General features: G+C 39.8%; 1 protein-coding gene across 2 annotated transcripts in view; it reads left to right on the top strand.

Moving 5' to 3' along the window:
• Positions 1-23,686, top strand: part of PRUNE2 (prune homolog 2 with BCH domain) — a 199,388-nt gene that overhangs the window by 131,740 nt on the left and 43,962 nt on the right. For both annotated transcript variants that reach the window (XM_036261429.1, XM_036261430.1), the window contains 2 exons: positions 20,862-20,941; positions 23,293-23,493. In XM_036261429.1, the coding sequence (XP_036117322.1) occupies positions 20,862-20,941; positions 23,293-23,493 (281 nt within the window). The remainder of the gene's footprint in view (positions 1-20,861; positions 20,942-23,292; positions 23,494-23,686) is intronic.

Consider the following 23,686-nt stretch of genomic DNA (forward strand, 5'->3'; position numbering starts at 1 on the left):
CAAGGAGAAAGGGAAGAGGAGAGCTCAGAGGTTAGTTATGCTTACTCCCTCCCCAGCCTGTCCATAGGTCCAGCCCAAATACTACCTTTTCTTTGGTGACTTCCAGGCTCATCCACTCTATGCCCACAGTTGGAGGAACTACTCCTGTCTCTGAAAGACCATGGTTCTCTCATAGCATCTTACCCTCCCTGTGCTGTTTTGTGTGAATTATATATGTGTTCTTTCCTCTTTGCTTTCCTCAATTTTAAATTCTTTGAGGGCAGAATGTGTGTCTGAACCATTTTGTTTGTAATACACCCTTCCCCAGACTAGCTGAACACGATTCCACGTGGTTCTGGGATTGAAATGTTTGTTGAACGCCTGTCGGGAAGAACAGCCTGGGAAGCACACAGTGAGCACCAGAGAAACGACATCTGTCAAAGCATGTGGGAAACTGGCTTGGAAACCCTACATGGATAATCAAAATTGTTTAGCTGTAGTTTTGCTTGCAGACAGAGATCTTTCAAAGTCTTCCCCCAATTCAGAAATTCAGAAAGGAAGCCAAGCTTTCTATAGGACCCTAAAAAGTATGATTTAGTGTTGCCCAAACCCAACGAGGAAGCCCCATTGATAAAGCCACCATTGCCCATAAAGCAAGAGAACAGCAAGAGATATACAAGAGGAATAAAAATAAAAATTACTCTTAGCAATTACATTTTTTGATGTCAAACTCCCAGAAATACCCAGGAAAGGTTGATGATATTAGAAGTCCTAGAAATAGCTCTTCTTAAAATAAAACTGGAGTGAAACCAAAATAGTGTGATCTTAGATCTATGTTGGGAGGGCAGGGAAATGGAGGTGAAAGGAGAGCTAGGGATTATTAATTCATGGAAAGGTCAGTATTGATGACAAAGAATGAAAGCTTGGGATGGAGTAAAACCCCATCTCTGGGCTGACCATGGGAAGTTTTCTTTGTGCATTAGACTAAGTTCAGGGGTGATCAAAGGTTACATTCTTGATACAAGACCTGAGACTAGATTTCCCATGAGAAGCTTCTCACCAAATTTTTCATGCATTTACCAGTTTATAAGCTCAAGATTTGTTTCTAACTAACTTAATGGTTAAGTGGCTAACCTTAAGCTGTTCATTTTATTTTCAAGTACTATGAAATTTTATTCATCACCAGGACCTGATAATTAGAAAATGTGAGTGATATACCAGACAGTCTTAGAATTCTATGTAATGCTATAATTCTGTGAACAATTATTTAAAAATTTAAGCACATTTTTCCCTTTAAATAACATTTACACAATGAAAACATACCAATGTAAAATAGCTAACTGAATGAAATCTCCCTGTGAAGTTGGCATAGCTGTATGGTTACCGAATATATCCCTCAAGAGAGTATGAAATGAATCAAGTCTCATAAATTAGTTTTCGAGAATGTGATTATGCTATGCAGGGGCATGTGTAAGTAAAGGGCATGGCTTCTTTCCCTCCATCTCAAGGGGCCTGACTTAGGCTTCTTTCTCTCCCTCTCAATCTGTTGGGCAGCAGGGCTTCTAGTGAACAGGATGAAGGGAAGAACTGGTAATGCCCTTTGCAGAGCTAGGATTCTTCCTGAAACTGGGCATGTGGGTTAAAATGATCAGATACTGTATTCACTTGCTAGAGTTGCTATAACAAAGTACCACAAACTGGGAAGCTTATACAACAGTAATTTATTTTCTCACAATTCTGGAGGCTAGAAGTCTAAGATCAAGGTGTCATAGGGGCTGATTTCTTCTGAGGCCTCTTTCCTTGGCTTGTGGATGGCCAGCTTTTCCCTGTGTCCTCATAATGAACTGATTTTAACTTAATTAACTCTTTAAAGACCTTATCTCTAAATACACTCACATTTTGAGGTCCCGAAGGTTAGGATTGAAACACATGAATTTGGGGGGTTCAAAATCTAGCTGATAACAGTTACCCGAGGAACGTGACAGTGGATGTGCTGAGAATTCCTGTTGGCTCCATGATTGGTGACTGGCCCCATACTTCAGTTGTCACACTTCAGTGTTGAGTGTAAAGGTCAATTCAGGGGTTCCATAACCATGTTGGACACTCACCGTGAATATGGGAGTCTTGGTTTAGCCCCAAGTCTTCTAATAGTAGGAATAATATTAAATAATATGAGTAATATTAAATATTAGAATATAATAAGAATAGTTTTTTTAAAAATTTTAAATTATTTTATATTAGTTTCAAGTGTACAGCATAATGGGTAGACAATTATATAAATTTTATTACCGAGTGATTCCCCTGATAATTCAAGTACCGACCTGGCACTGTACATCATTATTACAATATTATTGACTATATTCCCTATGCTGAACTTTACATCCCCATGACTATTTTGCAACTGTCAGTTTGTACTTCTTAATCCCTTTGCCTTTTCAATGAACCCCAGCCCTCTCTGGCAACCAACAGTTTTTTCTCTACCTCTATGACTCTTTCTGTTTTATTTGTTTGTTTTTTGATTCCACATATAAGTGAAATCATATGGTATTTGTCTTTCTATGTCTGACTTCTTTCACTTAGCATAGTACCCTCTAGGCCCATCCATGTTGTTGCAAATGGCAAGTTTTCATTCTTTGTTATGACCGAGCAGTATTTTATTGTACATATTACCACTACTTTTTATTTATACACTTGTCTATTGATGGGCACTTGGATTGCTTCCATATCTTGACTATTGTAAATAATGCTCTCTTGAGGGATATATTCAATAAACATAGGGGTGTATATTTCTTTTTGAATTAACATTTTGGGTTTCATCAGGTATATACCCAGAAGTGGAATCACTGGATCATAAGGTAGTTTCATTTTTAATTTTTTGAGGATTTTTCAGACTGTTTTTCATAGTTGCTGCACCAATCTGCATTCCCACTAACATGAAGAAAGATTCCCTTTTCTCCACATTCTTGTCAACACTTGTTGTTTGTGGATTTATTGATGATAGCCATTCTGACAGATTTGTAATTTTAATTTGCATTTATCTGATGATTAGAGCACATTTTCATATGTCTATTGTCCATCTGTATGTTCTCTTTGGAGAAGTGTCTATTCAGGTCTTCTGCCATTTTTAAAATTTATTGTTCGTTTTCACTGATGTTGAGCTATATGAGTTATTTATAAATCTTGGGTATTAACCTCTTATCAGAAATATTATTGACAAATACATTTTCCATTCAGTAGGTTGTCTTTCATTTTGTTAATGGTTTCCTTTACTGTGCAAAAACCCGTCTGTTTGATGTAGTCTCATTTGTTTATTTTTTGTTTGTTTCATTTGCCTAAGGTGATGTATCAGAAAAAAATATTGCTAAGGAATTTTATGGCTTTGAGTCTTACATTTAAGTCATTAATTTACTTTGAGTTTATTCTTGTATCGGGTGTAAGAAAATGGTCTAGTTTCATTTTTTTTTTTTGTATATATCTGTCTACTATTCCCAACATCATTTATTGAATAGACTATCTTTACCCCATTATATGTTCTTACCTCCTTTGTCAAATATTAATTGACCATAAAGGCATGGATTTATTTCTGGGCTCTCTATTTTGTTCCATTGATCAATATGTCTGTTTTTATTTCAATACCATGCTGTTTTGATTACTAAGGCCTTATAGTATAGTTTGATATGAGGTAGCATGATTCCTCCAACTTTGTTCTTCTTTCTCAAAATGTGGCTATTTTGGGTCTTTTCTGTTTTCTTTTCTTTCTTTTTTTTGGTGTGTGCCCCTATTGGGAACTGAACCCCAGGACTCTCTGGTCTGCAGGCTGATGCTCCAATCGCTGAGCCAAACAGGCCAGGGTGGGTCTTTTCTGTTTTCATACAAAGTTTGGATTACTTGTTTCAGTTCTATGAAAAATGCCATTGGCATTTTTTGTTTTTAATCCTCACCTGAGGATATTTTTTAATTTATCATCAGAGCAGGAGGGAGGGAGAGAGAAAGAGAGGGAGAGAGAGAGGGAAAGAGAGAAACATCAATCTGAAAGAGACACATTGACTGGTTGCCTCCCACATGACCCAAACAGGGCCAGGGACAAACTACAATCAAGGTACGTGCTCTCAACTGGAATCGGTCCTGTGACTCTTTGGTCCATGGGCTGACACTCTAACCACTAAGCCAAACTGACCAGGGCACCATTGGCATTTTCATAGGGATTCTGTTGAATATGTAGGTTGCTTTGGGTAGTATGGCTATTTTAACCATGTTAATTCTTTCTATCTATGAGCATGGTATATGCTTACATTTATTTGTATCTTCTTCAATTTTTTTCTTCAATGTCTTATAATTTTTCAAGTATAGGTCTTTTACCTTTGTGGGTAAATCTACTCCCTAGTTTTTTTATGCAATTGTAAATGGGATTGTTTTCTTAGTTTCTCTTTCTGGTAGTTTCTTATTGGTGTATAAAAATGCAACTGATTTCTGAATATTTATTTTGTATTCTGCTACATTACTAAATTCATCATCACTTCTAGTAGTTTTTTGGTGGAATCTTTGGGGTTTTCTATATATAATATCATGTCATCTACAAATAATGACAGTTTTACTTCTTCCTTTACAATTTGGATGCCTTTTATTTCTTCTTCTTATCTGATTGCTGTGGCTAGGACTTTCAATACTATGTTGAATAAGAGTGGTGAAAGTGGACATCCCTGTCTTGTTTCTGATCTTAAGAAAAACACTTAGTTCTTTCCAGTTGAGTATGATGTTAGCTGTGAATTTGTCAATACGGCCTTTATTATGTACAGGTATAATACTCTGTCTATTCCCACTTTGCTGAGAGTTTTTATCATGGTGCTGGATTTTGCAAATGCTTTCCCTGCTTCTATTGATATGATCATATGATCTTTATCCTTCATTTGGTTTAAATGCATCACATTAATTGATTTGCAGATATTGAACCAAAGTTGCATCCCAGAGATAAACTCACTTGACCATGGTGTATGACCTTTTTAATGTATTGATGAACTTGGTTTGCTAATATTTTGTTGGGGATTTTAACATCTATGTTCATCAGGAATATTGGCCTATAATTTTCTTTTTTTGTAATGTCTGTGTCAGATTTTGGAATCGGGATAATGCTGGCCTCATAAAATAAACTTGGGAGCCTTCCCTCCTCTTAAATTTTTTTGGAATAGTTTGAGAAGGATAAGTGTTAATTCATCTTTAAGTGTTTGGTAAAATTTACCTTTGAAGCCTTTTGGTCCAGGAATTTCCTTTGTTGGCAGTTTTTGATTACTGAATCAATTTCAGTGGTTGTAATAGGTCTAGTCAGCTTTTCTGCTTCTTCTTGATTCAGCATTAGAAGATTGTATGTTTTAGGAATTTATCTGTTTCTTCCAGATTGTCCACTTTGTTGGCATATAAATGTTTGTAATATTTTCTTATAATCCTTTATACTTTTGTGTTGTTAGTTGTCACTTTCCTTTCACTTTATTATTTGGGTCCTCTCTTCTTTTTCTTGATGAGTCTGTTTAAAGGTTTACAATCTTGTTTATCTTTTCAAAGAACCAGCTCTTAGTTTCACTGGTTTTTCTGATATTGCTTTTTTAGACTCAATTTATTATTTCTCCCTTCTGCTCACTTTGGACTTTGTTGTTTTCTTTCTAGTTTCTTTAGGTGTGAGGTTAGATTGCTTATTTGATATTTTTCTTGTTTCTTAAGGTAAGCCTTTAATGATATGAATTTTCTTTTTAGGACTACATTGCTGTGTCCCATAGATTTTGAGTTGTGTTTTTACTTGCATTTATCTCAAGGTATGTTTTTTTTATTTCTTCCCTATGTTATTATTAATTCATTCAGTGTTTAGTAACATGTTATATAGCCTCCATATGTTTGTGTGTTTTTCAGTTTTATTCTTGTACTTGATTTTTAGTTTCTTACCATTGTAGTTAAAGATGCTTGATATGATTTCAATTTCTTAAATTTATTGAGATTTGGTCTGGGGCCTAATATGTGGTCTATCCTGGAAAATGTTCCATGTGCACTTGAAAAGAATGTTTTATGCTGCTTTGGGGTGAAATGCTCTAAAAATGTCAATTAAATCCATCTGGTTTAATTTGTCATATAAAGCTGCTGTTTCATTGTGGAAATTTTGTCTGAAAGACCTTTCCATTGATTTCAATGAGGTGCTAAATTTTCCTACTATGAGTATATTACTGTCGATCACTTCCTATGTATTCATCAATATTTGCTTTACATATTTAGATGCTTGTAGGTTGGGTGTATGAATGTTTATAAGAGTTATACCTTCTTGTTGGGTTAATGCCTTTATCATTATGTAATATCTTTATTTGTCTCTTATTATAGCCTTTGTTTTTAGTCTGTTTTCTCTGATGTAAGTATTACTATTCCACCTTTTAAAAAATTTTAATTTGCATGAAATATTTTTTTCATTCTTTTACTTTTAGTCTGTGTGCATCTATTGATTTGAAATGGATCTGTTGTAGACAGCATATATATGGGTCTTCTTGTCTTATCCATTCAGCTACTCTCCATTTACATGAAAAGTGATTATTGATAGGCATGTAGTTATTGCCATTTTACTGTTGATATTTATGTTTCATTTTTTTAAGGAAGTCCCTGTAACATTTCTTGTAATACTTTTTTGGTGGTGATGAAGTCCTTTAGCTTTTTCTTGACTGGGAAGCTCTTATTTCTCCTTCAATTCTAAATGATAGCCTTACTGGGTAGATTAGCCTCGGTTATAGGTTCTTGCTTTTCATCACTCTGAACATTTCATGTCAATCCCTTCTGACCTGAAAAGTTTCTGTTGAGAAATCAGCAGATTTCTGTTGACAATCTTATTGGGGCTTCCTTGTAGGTAATTAACTGTCTTTCTCTTACTGTTTTTAAGATTCTCTCTTTGTCTTTATCCTTTGGCATTTTAATTATGATGTATCTTGGTGTGGGCCTCTCTGTGTTCATCTTGTTTGGGATTCTCTGCACTTCCTGGACTTCTGTGTATTTTTTCTTCACTAGGTTAAGGAAATTTTCTGTCATTATTTTTTCAAATAGGATCTCAGTCTCTTACTCTCTCTTTTCTCCTTCTGGTACCCTTATGATGCAGATGCTGTTACTCTTGATGTTGTCCCAGAGGTCCTTTAAACTATCTTCTGTTTAAAAAAATTTTTTTTCTTTTTATTGCTCTGATTGGGTGCTTTCTGCTACTTTGTCTTTCAAATCACTGATTTGATCCTCTGTTTCATCTGATCTGTTGTTGATTTCTTCTAGTGTATTCATTTCTGACTGATTTTTTTTTTTTTTTATGGTTTGTATGTTTTTTTTGATGCTTATTTGAAGTTCCTGGTGAATTCATCTATTCTTCCCTTAAGTTTTTAAAGCATTCTTATAACTATTGTTTTCAACTGTATCTCGCAGTTTGCTTTCCTCCATTTTATTTAGTTCTTTTTCTGGAGATTTCTCCTGTTCTTTCATTTGGGACATGTTTCTTTGTCTCCTGTTCTGGCTACCTTTCTGTATTTGTTTCTATGTATTAGGTAAATCTGCTATGTGTCCCAGTCTTTGGAGAATGGCCTTCTGTAGTTGGTGTCTGGGGGGTGCCCAATGACACAGTCTCCCTGATCCCCTGAGCTGGATGCTCCATGAGTTTCCCTTGTGTGGATTATGTGTACCCCTGTTGTAGTTGAGCCTTGATTGCTTTTGGTGTGTTTGTGGGTGGGGTGGACCTTCAGACTGACTGGCTGTGAGGATTGGCTATGACCACAGTGTACCAGTTGTTATATGGGAGCTAACCCCATTAAGTGGAATTTGCTCAAGCAGGTTCTGGTGCCTACCAAGACCTCCCTTTGTTTTTGTGCAGCTAATCAGGTCATGCTCCACTGTGGTCTGAAGCCAGCCATTGGGTGTGGGGCCTCTTGGGAGGGACTTTGGTGCAAGTCAACGTCAGACAGCCTGTGTCCGGCTCTCGGCTCCCTATTAAGAGCTACAAAGCAATTAACTGTTAGTAGCCTTCTGTGCTGGGTCTGGGTGCATGTGGAGGTCTGGGTGCCTGTGGAAGTGCCAAGCTGTGTACTGCTGCCAACTGCCACCAGTACTGGGCCTGGGGCAGGTCAGCAAAAGGCCCAAGGCACCCTGAGGCCTGCTGTGACCTACTGGCTTCCCATTAGGTTCAACCATAGAAAGAGCCTTAGGAGGTATGTGAGTTGCGTGAGGCCGGTACTCAGGGAATCACCAGGTAAGGGCACGTGGTATTCATCAGGTTAATACAGAATCAAACTCAGTGCTAGTGCTGGGTCTGAGGCCACTCAGCAAAAATCTCAGGGTACACCAAGACCAGCCACCACCCACCTGGGCCTGTGGACCTTTACAGTGCAATGGGGAGTCTCATGGGGTCATCAGGATGGAGCTAGTAGAGTTTATCAGGCTAAAGCAGATTAAGATTTGGTCATGTGGAAGGAGAGCTTAATATAGGAAAGGTGGCATCTGTTGGGCATATGAGGAAATGGCCCTGGCACTAAAGCAACACAACTCTGTTTCTCTGGCACCCCCCAAGTCTGCACAGAATTCTTGGAGAATTTTTAAAGAAAGACTGCAATGCAGGCCCAGGCTGGTTGCCACTGAAAGAGCTTATAACCATGAGTGAGTTGGGTAGGGCAGGGTCCCTGGAAGTCCTCAGGGTGGGGTCAGTGTAGTTCTCCAGGCTAATGTCCCTGGTGGTGGTGGGGTGCTCAGTTCAGGAAAGGTGATATCTTTGGGTGAGTTGGGAGAGGGACTCAACACAGGGACATTGGCAGCTGTCCCTCTAGTCCTCTTTCCGAAACCACACAACTCAGTTTCTCCCCATATGACTCTGGCACCCTCCAAGCTGCTATCCCTCTTCTGGAGCCACCGTGAGTGCCTGTGAACAAGAGTTTGTGTTTGGGCCATTTAAGAGGATGCCTGGTTTTCCCACAGCCTCTGTTTCACCTGGGTGGATAGAATCCTGCTGATTTTCACAGCTAAATGTTATGTGGGCTCATCTTCCTGCACTGGGGCTCCAGGCTGGGGAGCCCAGCATGAGGTTGAGACCCCACACTCCTCAGGGAGGACCTCTGCAGCTGAGATATCCCTCCAGATCCCTAACTACCATACATGGGTGTGAAGCCCGTCTTGTGTCTCCACCCTTCCTACCAGTCCCTGGGTTCTTCTGTAAATCCTTAGTAGTTCAGCTGGTCGTCAGATGGTTATCCAAGTTGATTTTTCTATGATTTAGTTGTAAATTTAATGTGGTCATGGAAGGAAATGAATGCAGCATCCATCTACCTTGTCATCTGGTACTGAGTCCCCCTGATTACTGTAGATTTGTAATAAGTCTTGAAGTCAGGACATATGAGACCTCCAACTTTGTTTTTGTTTTTCAAGATTGTTTTGGCTATTTGAGTTCACTTGAAATTCCATATGAATTTTAAGATGGATATTTCTATTTCTGCAAGAAAAAAAAAAATGCACATGGAATCCCAAGTACCTGCTTTTGAAAACCACTTTTCTATTCCACTTTTTAGCAAAAATCATTGAAATAATAGCTAGCGCAATATCTAATCCTTCTGTAGCATCAAATATGATGTGCCAGGCAGTGTTCTCTATCCTTACCCAAATCAACTCATTTAATTCTTTTTTTTATTAATTAATTAATTTTTGTTACAGATGTTTCTCCTTTTCCCCCCACTGATTCCCCCCTCTCATCTCATTAATTCTTACAACTCCCTAAGTAGGTAGTGTTACTTTCCTCATTTACAAATGAAGAAACTGAGGCACATAAAAAACTGTGATTTTCTTAAGGTCACACATTTTAAAAGTTTGGAGCCAGGATTCACTTCCTGTCAATCTGATTCCAGATTCTAAGACTTCAGCTGCTATTCTGGACCCTTTCTGGAAAAATAAAATATACTATACAGCCCAGTCAGTGTGGCTCAGTGGTTGAGCATTGACCCATTACTAAGAGGTTGCCGGTCAAGGCACATGCCCAGGTTGTGGGCCAAATCCCCAGTGGGGATCATGCAGGAGGCGGCCAGTCGATGTTCTCTCTCATGGATGTTTCTGTCACTCTCCATCTCCTTTCCTCTCTCTCCAAAATCAATACAGGAAAAAATTCTTTTAATTCTGTACAGATTTCAGGATGTATTTGCTAGTTTCTTATTTTGGAGCTATGCTTCCCCTGAAAGAGCGAAATAATGAAAGAAAGGACAGAGGGAGAGAGGGAGGGAAGGAGGGAAAGAAGGAAGGAAAGCAGGAAAAAAGGAGGGAAGGAAGGAAGGAATGTCTGGTTAGGCAGCTGACCTGTGGGTCTGTCCTGATCCTGCCTGAGCCACTGAAAAGCACAGCAGAGAGAGAGGCAGTGGGATGACCTGCATTATCACTGTGTGGTGGGGCAGGGTGGCACAGGTGTCCTATGTGTGCAGTGACCCCATGGACAGTAGTGACTTGAGCCATTTTATAGTACTCCACCTCTTAAGGGCTGAATTCTGTCTGTCCACCCCCCAGTTCAGATGGTGAAGTCCTAATTCCCTGTATTTGGAGACAGGGCCTTTAATGAGGCCATTAAGTTAAAATGAAGTCATTAAAGGTAAGGTCCAAATCTGATACGACTGCATCCTTGTAAGAAGAGAGTAGGACACAGACGCTGAGGGAGAACACAGCCATCTACAAGCCAAATCTACAAGCCCAGGAGGGAGGCCTCAGAAGAAACACGTCTTGCTGACTCCCTGATCTCGGACTTGCAGCCTCCAGAACTGTGAGAAATAAGTCTCTGCTGTTTAAGCCACCGGTCTGTGGTACTTGGTTCTGGCAGCCCTGGCAAACTAAGACACCACCAAGGTGAGCAGGCCTGGCCCTGAGGCAGTGCCAGCAGCCGAGGACAGCATGAAGATGCAGAGTCGAGTCAGATCTGCTGGCTCAGAGGAGTGGGCAGTGGGCAATGAGTGGCCCATGGCCCTCGAGGGACTCACACAAGGATGCACAGAGAGAGAGTTAGGAAGAACCAAGTCCCTCCCAAGTCCAGACTGGGAAGCGAATGAAAAGACAGTCCAGCCTCCCCCAGCCCCCACCCACCCACCCAGCAGGCCCCTTCTCTCAGATCGAAGGTGCTGGAGTAAGAGGAGGGATGGAAGAGCCCGTCCTACCCCGTTTTCCAGGCACACCTTTGGCCAGCACCAGATAGGAGAGTGAAAGAGATAAAAGAATGAAAGAGATAAGACTTTAAGATGAGAAATGAGTAGTTTTATGTATTTTTACCTTTTTTATTTTTCTCATTCAATTTTTATTTTTAAATTATAGATACAATATTGCATTTGTTTCCAGTGTACAACATAGTAATTAGATATTTATGTAACTTAGCAAAGTGATCACCCCGATAAGTCGAGTACCCACCTGACAGCACACAGAGTTATTTACAGTATCATTGACTCTATTCCCTGTGCTGTACTTTACATCCTGAGACAGCTTTTTTTTTTCTTTTTTCTTTTTTTTGCAGTTATCATCAGATAGAGTGGGAGGGAGGGAGGGAGGAAGAGAGAGAGAGAGAGACATAGATGTGAGAAAGACACATCGAGTAGTCACCACCCGCACGACCCAACCTGGGCCGCGGACAAACTGCAACCGAGGTACCTGTCCTTAGCGGGAACCGAACCTGGGACTCTCTGGTCCGTGGGCCGACACTCCAACCACTGAGCCAAATTGACCAGGGCCTGGGACCACTTTTTAACTGCCAGGGAAATTAGCGGATTTTAACGGAATTGGATTTCAATAACTAAAATCACAAGATAACGTGGAGTGGGAGAGGCAACACGGCACAGTTGGGACAGCAGTGCCTGGAGAAAAGTAAACCATTTCATTTTTGTATCGTCATCAAATTCATACTGCTCAAAAAAAAGGTTTATTTTTTTTACAGTCAGCATCTTTATTGTATATCTTGGTCTACATCTGTGAGTATTCTGTGCTAACTGCATTTAACATTTTGATAAATACAGCCCCAAACTAGCATTAACTTAGACACTTTATACTCATGCAGCCCTATTGGGAGGGGCCACCTGCACAGCGTATTCAAGCGTTACCATTTTCAAAACGCATCCAGCTTTGCAGAATGACATTTTATTCCAGTTGTTTTCATCTAGAGCAGGGGTCAGCAAACTAGGGCCCCAGGTCAAATGCAGCCTATGTCTCCTTTGTGCCTAAACTTTTACTGGGACGCAACGACACTTGTCCATTTACATATTGTTTATGGATACTTTGGTGCTGCAACAGAGTCGAGTAGTTGTGACAGAAACTGCAGAGCCCAACATGTTTAGCATCTGGCCCTTTACAGAAAAACGTTGCTGACCCCAGCGCCTGAGAAGTTAAAGGCTGCAGTCCCCCCCTGTGGGTCAGCAGATACGACTGCTTGAGCAGCAGCTGGAAGAGTATCTGTGTGGGCGCCTGTTCATATTTCTGGTGCCATATTGTCCATGCTCTTGAGCAACTGGAGGGAAGAAAATAAATCTAAGACAGCGCAGCCACTGCATTGCTCTGTGGGGGCAGAGGAACCTTTATGAGCATACTTCCTTGGGCAGGAGATTAGGGCGTGGAGGCATTTATAGGCTGGTGCTGGGCTGCTGAAGTGGGAGGTGGGCGGGGTTGCAGGAGTCTTTGCGAAAATTCCATCTGCCACTGAAGATTTATCTTCAGTCTTGAAGACAAACAATGGTGGACTCGTCTTCCCCCACCCTTCCTAAGAACCCCATCCGTGCTTAGCCTCGTCCTGTCCTACCTGCTCATGTATTGTCAGAGAGGAGCTTGTATCACTGGGAGGACACAGTGAATCCACACTGGGTGAACATTACCTATTAAGTCTACAGCAGTTACTTGTGTGTAATTCACGTCTGTAAGAGTCACCTAACACTTCAAATTATGTTTTCACAAAAACTTAATTATCAAAATCAATTTGTTGCTAGAGAATTTTGATGATTAAGTTCCAATATGTGGCGAGACTGAGGAGCATTTACCAGAAGAGCAGGGCACCTCAATGTCTCTAAATAAGGGTGTTTGTTCCAAAAGAATTTAGTTGTTTCTACCACATTCTAGTCCCTGTGCTAGGCACTGGCAGTGCCTGCCCTCCAAGCACCCCACATTTACAGCCAAGGATTTAACTGTTATCTGAAAAGTAAATAGTTTAAATGGGACTTTGGTATTCAGGCTTTCCTTCTATTCCTGCTCACTGTTATTCAAACTTTAGTATTCATAAGATTTCCTGTAAAGGATTTTATACACAAAACTGCATATGCTACAGTTCAGGGAGTAATTCAAGAACGGACCCAATGGTCATTTGTACTACAAGTGATTTTTGCTGCCTGCAGATTTTTAGAATCCAGCCCTGGGTAAGTAGACAGCATTGTGTCCTTCTCCTCAGAGAACCAATGGCTATAGTTTGTGGGTTTTTGCAAAATCTCCAGAGAATGTGCTAAGTGGGTGAGTGCCCGGTGCCCGGTGCCCGGTGCCCATCTCCCTTTTGTTTACTATCTCCCCCTTCCTTCCTTTCACCTTGTTTATCTTCCTCAGCAGCTCACTTCTAGGGGCCACAGCACTTTTGTTCTAGGGCGAGTGAGGCCCAGCTGGGTAGCTAATTGTTGCCAAAGGCCTTATTTCCAACCCAGCTTCCTGTGTGTTGTGGGACCTAAGCTCCCATCCTTCCCTTGCTATCAGCTTGATGAAGCTGAGCGAGAAACCCAGCCTGGCCCGCTGGTTGAGTACCCTGATAAGTGCCCTCGGGCTTGCAGAGTGCCATGTCCTCTCGCCTCAGACTGTGCAGCCTACTTTATCAGACAAGAATCCTGCAGTGGCAATCATCCAACCGCTGGGCTCTAGAGGGCTAATTTATGTCCTTAACAAAGGAAGGCAAGCAGCTCCTGAAAGGTTGTGTTTGTTTTTTCTTTTTTCTTGTTTTCTCCATTTCTAGAGAAAGTAACTTTATCAGTTCAGTGTATCTTACCTGACCAGAAGGAAGCCAAGAGAATTTTAGGAACTCCGACATAGAGAAACTTTCTCTTTATGTAATCATTTCCCCAAAATATAGCAGCATAACCACCCAGTATTTTTCTAAAGAACAGTTAACGTTTTAACCTGCTTCTATGGAGCTTTATTTTTTAGCTGTCAATCTTCTAAGAATCATGTGTTGCCCCAAAGGGCGGCCGGGTGTCCATGCCTGTCAGGAGACATTACCATCTAGAAGTGCTGTCTGTGTGTGTGTGCGTGCCAAGTTCCGGTTCACTACCCATTTCCTATGAAAGAGAACCTGATCTCAGGCAAGGCTAATCCTTCAACAACAATTACATCCTTCCAGATTCAGAAATGCTGGAAGGATGTAAGACATAGAATATGCTTACCTCTGCACCTGGTCTGAAGGCAAAAAGGGGCATTTAACTATGCCCAAAGTTTTGCCTTTGCGGTCCTTCACTCTGCGGTGTCAGGACTGCTGTGCTACTGCGCGCGAGCGTCTTTCTTAAGAAGTGTAAGTGCCAGAAACACAAAATCTACTAATACACGTGGGATCCATTCTCAAGTTGGAGAATTCCAGTTACGTCACCGTTCCCTTGCTTGGTGGTATTCATGATTCATGTTATTTCGTGTGAATGGCATTGGTTCACATAAAAGCATGGTTTTTCCAGCTTCCTGTGTTGAGCTGAACCCTTAGCTAATTCAGTTCATTATTTACAATATCCGAATTGAAGGCTATTTACGTTCTTCTAGAAATTTCTCCAGATGATATGCTTTCAGCAGTTTTGATATGTAGGGTTTTATTGTTCAGTTACTGTTAGGTGTATTTTTCCATTTTCAAACTGTCTTTTTGTGATAGATTTATAAACATATGGCCCTGAAGTCCAAGAATATGCTGCATGTAATATTGACTTTGGGTATTTTATGAGATATTCCATGTAGTCAGTTTTTGTGACTTTCAGATCTGTCCATTAGATTAAGCTACAGCATTACATTGTTCAGATCTTCTATATTCTTATGCATTGTTTTTCAGATTGATTTATAAGTTCTTGAGAAATATATTCACATTTTCTCCCACAGGATTCATTTCTCCTTATAATTTATATTCAGTTTTTGTTTTATTTATTTATAGGCTACGTTGTTAAAAGCATATTGGCTCTGGATTATTGCATCTTCTCAGTTAGTCTTTTTCTCATAAAATTATAACTTCTTTATTATTAAAATGCTTTTCTAACTAAAAATCTTAAAAAAAAATTTTTTTTCTTTATGGATTTTAGAGAGAGAAGAAGTGAGAGGGAGAGAGAGATAGAAACATTGATTAGAGAGAACATCGATTGGCTGCCTCCTGCATGCCCCCCACTGGCGATTGGGCCCACAACCTGGGCATGTGTCCTTGGAATTGAGCCAGCGACCTCCTGATACATGAGTCGACACTCAACCGCTGAGCCACACCAGCTGGACTAAAAATCCTTTTTATGTGACATTAATGTTGTTGACACTTGCTTTCCTGTAGTTAGTATTTCTGATGTTTCTTTTCATATTACTTTATTGTCAACACTTCTGCATTATTTTTAGATGTTCCTTTTTTAAAGCAGCATGGCCACTCAAGGTAAGTAACACTACCTGGTAGGACAAACACACCAAATCTCACTGCTTTATCAAAATGAAGATTTCAAAATTATTCTTTAATCATTATAATCGCTTTCATTTTTTTTTTTTTAGGACTTTTAATGCTAATTCTTCTGTTTGCTATACCTGCTAGCACTCACTCATAGTGTTTCTTTTCTAGTGTAGTTTATAGCTTTTGGGCGGGGGGTGGGGGTTGGTATGTGCTTATCTTTCTGAGGGTTTTTTCCTTTCTCCTACGTAGATTTGCAGTGAATCCTAGATTCTATCTTATACAGAATTTCTTTGTATTTATGATGGTACATGATATTATATCCTGCCAGATACCTTTTACCAAAGAGAGAAAGTCTCAGAGTAAGAACCCAGGGGATTCTACCTTGAATTTAATAGTATTATTCTATTTTTATTATATTTAATTTATAATACTATTTTTTTAGGCAAGTGATTCTAATTTCCATAAATACTAGTGATACAAACATTCATTTCAAAATAAATCTATTTAACTAAAATAAATCAATGAAAAAATAGCAAGCAAATTTACAAGTGTTAGGTAGCTATGAAAACCATAAAGGTGATATATTAACACTCATGTTTATGGAATAACTAAAAGCATTTGATGCCCTTCCTAGCTTTTGTCCCCATTTTTAAAATGTTCTTTCATGCTTTAGCAATGCAGACAAGAATGTGTACCATCAACAGGAACTGGGTTGAGAATGTGGGAAATGGGTTATCCAGATAAGGATAACAGTATGAGTCTGACATTCCCTTCAAAACAAGCACTGAAGACCAGCTGTATAATCACAATAGGCTAGATTAAGATGTGGTAACAAAGAAACCCAACATCTCAGGGAAAAATGCAACAAGAATTCCTTCCTTGTTCACATATCCAGTGAGCTTTAGTCGGGGCCTCAGCTCCTCACAGTAACTAGGCCGCAGCCTGCCAGAGCCCCTTCGTGGTCACCAAGACAATAGCTTCCAGTTCTTCTGACCAGAAGTGATACCTGCCACTTCCACTCTCATTTCATTTGTCAAGGCACGTCATGTGGCTGCCCTAATTTCACAGAGAGCAGGAAAATACAATTTTACCATGTCCCCTAAAGGCCAAGATCCAGAAATAGTTGATGAAATATTTGGTTTCTAGTGGTTATAAACCATTCCGTAAACAACAGTTCTGAATCCGTCCTCTAGGTGGAGACGCAGAGCTGAGCATGTGTTTGGAGGGTCAGCCATACTAGAATCAGACTAATGTGTTTACAACGCCCTCACCCTTTTTGGTAACCACCTCCATTCTGTACACAGAAAACCCCAAATTAAGTAGTTGCTATGGATTGATAAGGAAATACATCCCTTCGCACTGGACTGATTTGCTACCTAACAGATCCCAAGAGGCTTCCGTTACCAATTGTAAAACTCCATCCTGTTCAATCACCAAGTACTCTGTTGACCACTTCATTTCTGCAAATATTTATGTATCTGATATAAGCATGTGCTTGAAGTATTTACAATTAGTGCAACTCGGGTTCAGCTTTCCCTCTCTGTCCCTGGGGTTTTCTAAAATGTCCCCCTGGCCTTCTGCAACAGCCACATGTTTGTGACAGTGCCTCTTTGATTACCCCCTGGCCATAGCCTTCAGCTTTGACCTTCCCACATGTGTGCCACCTCTGGCTTTCTGGCACCTTCTTCATAGGGTCTCTGCTCTGTGTTGCAAAGGAATATTGAGAAGCAAAGGCTCTATTAACTGAGGTTCAGTGACACTTGCACACTCTTGGGGCTTTGTACGGTACTGAAAATTTCCCTTACCTTAATTATGTTTTGTCTAACCATGACACATACTTCAGTTAAATCGCTGATCCTGCTATTATGTTAAAAATGAGGGAAGGTAATTCCTTAAACTTACTCAATGCTTTATCATTTATAGAGTACTTTCATATTCTCCACAGTCACTGTGATGTTAGGTATTTATTACCTCCATTTAAAATCACAAAGATGGACAGCTAATTTTCTCAGAGCTAATCAGCTTGTCAGCACTAACTGTGGAACTACTATAACCTCATATCTAAGACTCTTTCAATTGTCCCATGATGTTGCCCATAACTTACAAACATTAACAAAACCTACAAAAATGTAAGACTGATACTATCTATCTATTTTTAAAAAAACACCAAAAATCCTTATATTTATTTTGGAATTAAGCCTAGTACCCTATGCGCTCTGTCAGGCAGGTAGTGATATAATATCTCTTTTTGTGTGTTTTTTGTTGTTGTTTTTAGGTTGACTCATAGGCAGAAAATAATGTATAAGTACATTTTGGGTGTTTCAACCTTGATAATTCAGTTCAATACATATTTATCAGGGATTCGCTTCTATCAAGTGCCGGAGACATAATAGTAAAGAAGGCAGACATAGTTCCTGTCCTCATGAAGTTTCAAAGCTAATGGAGAAGGCAGCTATAATCGATGGCAAAAAGAACTACAATAGTAATAGATAACTTTTTTTTTTCTTTCAGTGTTATTTCCAGGCATTGCAAATCCTTCCTCTTTTATTGCTGGGGAAACTGAATAACTTGCCATAAAACAAGTGATTGAACTGTTATCGGTGGAAGTGGGGTATCCCTTTCTCCACTGAGTGCTGGGGGTGGGTTCCTTAAGCTATCTCAAGAAAAAAGAATTTTCTGAGACTTGCAGTGGAGGCTGACTGATTTTTATTTGCATGAAATTATATCCCTAGGTTTCCAAAATCCCATTTCCCTTAAACCAGTCCTGGAAGAAGTGCATCTGGGGATACAGTAGAGTTAAAAACAAAGCCAGGCCCTGGCCGGTTTGGCTCAGCGGTTGGAGCATCAGCCTGTGGACCAGAGAGTCCCAGGTTTGTTTCCCTCTAGGGGCACATAAATAAATAAATAAATAAATAAATAAATAAATAAATAATAAATGAGCGAATGAATGAATGAATGAATGAATGAATAAAAACAAAGCCAGTGTCCAAAGTTTTTGTTCTATGTTGGAATTGAGTCCAGTTTAGCATTAGGCTAATTGCAGTCCATTAGTTCATTGCGTATGGAGTTCACATGGCCATGAGCCAAGTGGCAAATGCAAGAGAACAGAAGGGTGAAAGCCTCCCAAGCCAGGAGTCAACCAAGAGGAACCAAGAGAGCCAGGAGCCAAGAGGGTGAATCTCTTTGTTTAGGGATTTAAGTATCTCAATTCTTCACACATTTGCAGTGGCCACACCTACTCTGGCCAATGACCTGACATTGGCCAGAGTGTGACTGACAGGCAAGTACCTTTTTATATCACCCAGACGTTATTGGGCATGCGTTTATTCTCCCCCTGTCCAGTCCCTTCCCCCAGCGATCAGTGGGGAATGGACCAGTGGCTACCTGGGAAATGTTAAACTGCAGCTTCCAGGCGAAGCTGCACAAATGACCTGCCTATAATATTTGGCCTTCCCCTTGCTCCTTTCCTGTTATTAATATCTAGGTTAATTACAAAGGTATCAGAGCTAAGATTTGAATCCAGCTGCTCTTAACAGCAGCATTTTGCCACTTTACAGGTACTACAGTACAGGGTCAATGTCAAGGAGAACACACAGAAAACTTCAGATGACAAGGGTTCATTGTAAAGAAATCAACTGCAGCAGCATGGAAAATCCAGACATCCATCTGGGTCCCGGGACTTTCAGATCTAGTGCCGAGTGCAGTCCTTTTTTTTTTTTTTTTTGCTCACCACACCCTCCTCTTTCAGTGGGCATTTTGGTTTGCTGCCACCCCATGTGGTGTCTGTATTTGACACAGATTATCTTGTTCCTGCCAATACATTATTGCCTTTGACTCACACACCAACCTCCTGCTTCTTGTTTTTCTGTTAAGATGCACGATTCATCTTAGAGAACACACAGGGTAGAATCCACAGCAAATATACTGAGAAAGAAACTCCCTGAGGTTGTGTTTTTGAAGGGGTCTGTGGGTAAGGACACAGGCATTTACTTCTCTCAAGGGCATTTACTTCTCTAACCCCATTGCCCCATCTCCACCACAAGAATGAGGCTAGTCTCTTTTTTTCCTCTCTAGCCTCAACACAGAAGAGACACTCAGTACATATTGTTGAATAAATGAAAAGGTACAGTTATCACTAGAGATGTAGAAGTTTGTTTTCATCATGGTGTATTGACAATGAGGGTTTTGACTTGGATCCTAGAGAGTTTGACCATCTACATAAGCAAATTCCAAATGTTTGGTAGACCCAGACTGAAGTGGAAAGAAGTCTCAACGAGAAAGAAAGAGGGGCACTGAATTTAGAACTTTAACACTATTGTTTATCATGTTTAAATTTGGATTAGTGTCTACATCACAAGGATTCATCCTAGATGACTGAAATTATGTGGAAGCCGCCAAGAAGAAAAATGTATTATCATGATAAATGGGGATTTACTGAACGAGGGATGGGAGGTGAAAATAAATCAAGGGGAATTGACTGTAAACAGTGTGATCAGTTTCCTACAAGAGCATTTAAATTTGTCACAATTTTCCTCAGTATTTTTCTATTCCCCTACACTTGTTTTACCAAGTGGGCTAATTAATATAAATGGTCCTGGGGTTGGTATTGATTAGAGAGGAGAGATGGTAACGCATGACTAGAACCATCTTCACCAATATGTAATTCACAATGAACTTTAAGATTTTAAAGAATTAAAGAAAATAACATTAGTTGGTACCTTCTTAGGAATTTTAGGCATTTTACATCATTACTTAATCTTTCAACAACTCAGTGAGGTAGGTGCTTATATCCCTATTTTACAAATAAAGAGAGACCAGCAGATTATACTTTTCTCTGCCCACAGTTGTTTAAAGAATATGCTCAAATTTGCACAGAGGAATAGATATATACAGGGTCAGATCTCTTTACTCCAAAGCACACATATTGTTTTCTTTTGAAAAGTATATATTAGATACCCTCTTGAGTATATTTTATTAGTGATCTGCCTTTCCTGTTTCTGAGTGTTTTACTTGAGTGTCTTTACTTATGTGACCTGCCACATGCAGAGTAACACTGTACCCGTGGTTCTCATTCACAGTAACCAAGAAAGTCTTATCCTACTTTGTGGCCACTTACAATGGATTCCATACACGTACTTGGTTTATTCCAAGTGAATTAAAAATGTTTCCCTTGAATCTCTGGGTTTCCCTTCCAAAGAACATTAAACCCCATACACCTTTGTCCACTCCTTGCTTTGCTTTCTTTCAGCCTCCTGTCAGAGGATGTAGGAATGGACATCGCCTTTGAGGAGGGAATGCAGAGTCCCAGTGCTGCAGACATGAGACCTGGTGAGAGGAGCCTTTGTTTATTTCCTCCAGCGGTGTTCTATATTCAAACATTTTCATTATTCAGTGAGAGAACCATTTCCTGTGCATTCAACTTGTGAAGAGAGGGGAAAACATATGTGTGAAGAAGGTGTTAGGTTCAATTTCGTTCATTTCAGAGTTGACTTGACTTCTGATGCTCACTAGTGTGGGCCACTTTTTATATTCTGGGCCTTATCTGCCGATGTTTTCACTTCCCGTGAGAATTGGCTACCGTATATCATAATACCAAATTCAAACTAGCATCTAAGTCCGCCAGACTTATACTTAAGTCTGAGAATATTTAAAATTAGAAATGTGATATCAAAAAGGCTCAGCAACCTGAATATTAAAAAGAAAGAAAGAAAGAATCCCTGTACTCTAAGGGTTTACAACCCAAGGCATATTCAAAATGGAATTTTAAATTTTCTTTTGCAATCTGTATGACTTCTGTTTTATACTAAGGATACTGCTTTGCACTGTACCAGCTTCAGGATTATACCAAGATCCTGAATCCTGTCCTTATCAGCCAAGCCTAAAATAGAGTAGGAAGAAGGAAGTCATTATTTTTGTTTTGTTTTTGTTTTTTAATCCTCACTCGAAGATATTTTTCCATTGATTTTCAGATTGAGTGGGAAGGAAATAGAGAGAGAGAGAGAGAGAGAGGGACATCAGTGTGAGAGGAACACATGGACTGGTTGCCTCCTGCACGACCCTGACCAGGGCTGGGGACCAACCCGCAACTGAGGTATGTGCCCTTGACTGGAATTAAAACCGAGACTCTTTGGTCCATGGGCTGATGCTCTAACCACTGAGCAAAACCAGCCAGGGTGCATTTTTTTTTTTTTTTTGGATCTAAGTATTTAAGGGCACTCGTCAAAATACTAGTTATGTGACATAATTATTTTTTAATCTATTATTTTTTTTTGTTGACAGCATTATAGATGTCCCCTAATTTTTCTTCTTTTGACCCCCTCCACCCAGCGCCCACCCCACTCCTGGCTTTCACCCCACTATTGTCTGCGTCCATGGGCTATCCATATCTTTTCCTGTCCCCCCTACCCTCCACCCCTCTGAGAGCACGAGATAATTATTTTTAAATGTTCTATGGCCAGGTAAGCATGGTAGCTACTGTACATCTACTCTACTCTTCAAGGTTCATAAGGCCCTTAAGAATAATAAAATCACTAAAGCTATAGTTATCCTATATGGTAGCAATTAGCCACATGTGGCTATTTAAATTAATTTAAGTTTAAAGTAAATTTGAAAAGTTCAGCTCTTCAGTTGCACTAACTTTATTTCAATTCCTTAACCTTTCTATCATTACAAAAATTTCTTCTGTATGGTACTGCTCTGAGAATTTCTGTAACATAGAAATCCATTGGTTTTTCAAACTTATTGGCTTCTAGAAACTTTTTCCAAGTGATACACAAAAACATTACACAGAACACAGGTTGGGTGATGTTTTCTACAGAACTCTTAATGTCAAAGAAACAGGGTTAAATTCCATATAAGAAGACCAGATTTGAATCCCAGAATTGTGAGGTATACTGGGTGACCTTCGAAATACTTTAGGATAGAGAATCCTGAAAGTTCTATTGTTAGGAGTGTTTAGTTCTAATCAACCTGATTAAAAAGCACTTCTCCAGCTCTTCTTCTGTTAAGTGAATGGCATAGTCATGGCAAGATACACACTACAGTGAAAGTGTAGCAGCTGCCTCACAAGCCTCAGCATAAGACTGTCCCTTACGGTATGGGAACCAATGACAAACAATATTGGCATAAGGGGTAATGGCTGCTTAATCAAAAAGAAAAAAATGTAATATGGTAGGATACCTCAATTTTATTGAAAGTAAAGAAGGAAAGAATGCTGAGGAAAGGTCACTGCACATCATACCCAGAGCTGTCAGAAACTGAAGAAAAATATTTGGGGAGTGTCTGTGAACACAGCAGATAAAGTTCTTACCCTCCCTTCCGCAGGAGTCAGGTCTGCTTGAACCATTATCAGATATATGTAAGCTGAACTGTTTTCCTTATGTAATGTGCACCATACAAATTCAACTTAATTTATATCAGTTTCAAGTTCTCAAATCTGAACAGAGCAGTTCTAAAAACTAGTCTTCTGCTCATTTAGTAATGGCTCGCACCTCCTATTTCTACACCCCCAGGGCTGCTGGTCAGGAAGGGAGTCTACATCCCATATAAGGATTTTTAAAAATCAGGCCTGTCTTTGCTGAAAGGGCTTTAAAGATGGTTTTCTACTGCGGCCCACACCCACTCTTGGCAGCCATGTGTATGGTCTAATACCTGATGTTGTTACTCTGTTTCTTGTTTAGATCCTCCTAATTCTCTGGATCTTAATGGTACTCATCCTCAGAGAATCAAGCTCACAGCCCCAAATATTAATCTTTCTCTGGACCAAAGTGAAGGGTCTATTCTCTCGGATGATAACCTGGAGAGTCCAGATGAAATTGATATCAATGTGGATGAACTCGATACCCCTGACGAAGCTGATTTTTTTGAATACACTGGGCATGGTAAGTTGCCAAATTGGCAAAGCCAAAGTTATGTGAAAAGTGAAAGATTATCTAAGTGGCGTTAACAACAAACCTCCCATTTTGTTGCTGGTGTCTCCCTTCTGTGATTTCTAGAAGCTTCTATGTGCATCTCAGCTCCTAGGTGGTAGGGATAGACAGTTTAGAGCTTGACAATGGTCACATAGAGCCTTTG

The sequence above is a fragment of the Molossus molossus genome, unplaced genomic scaffold, assembly GCF_014108415.1.
Source record: "Molossus molossus isolate mMolMol1 unplaced genomic scaffold, mMolMol1.p scaffold_m16_p_14, whole genome shotgun sequence".
Classification (NCBI taxonomy): domain Eukaryota; kingdom Metazoa; phylum Chordata; class Mammalia; order Chiroptera; family Molossidae; genus Molossus; species Molossus molossus.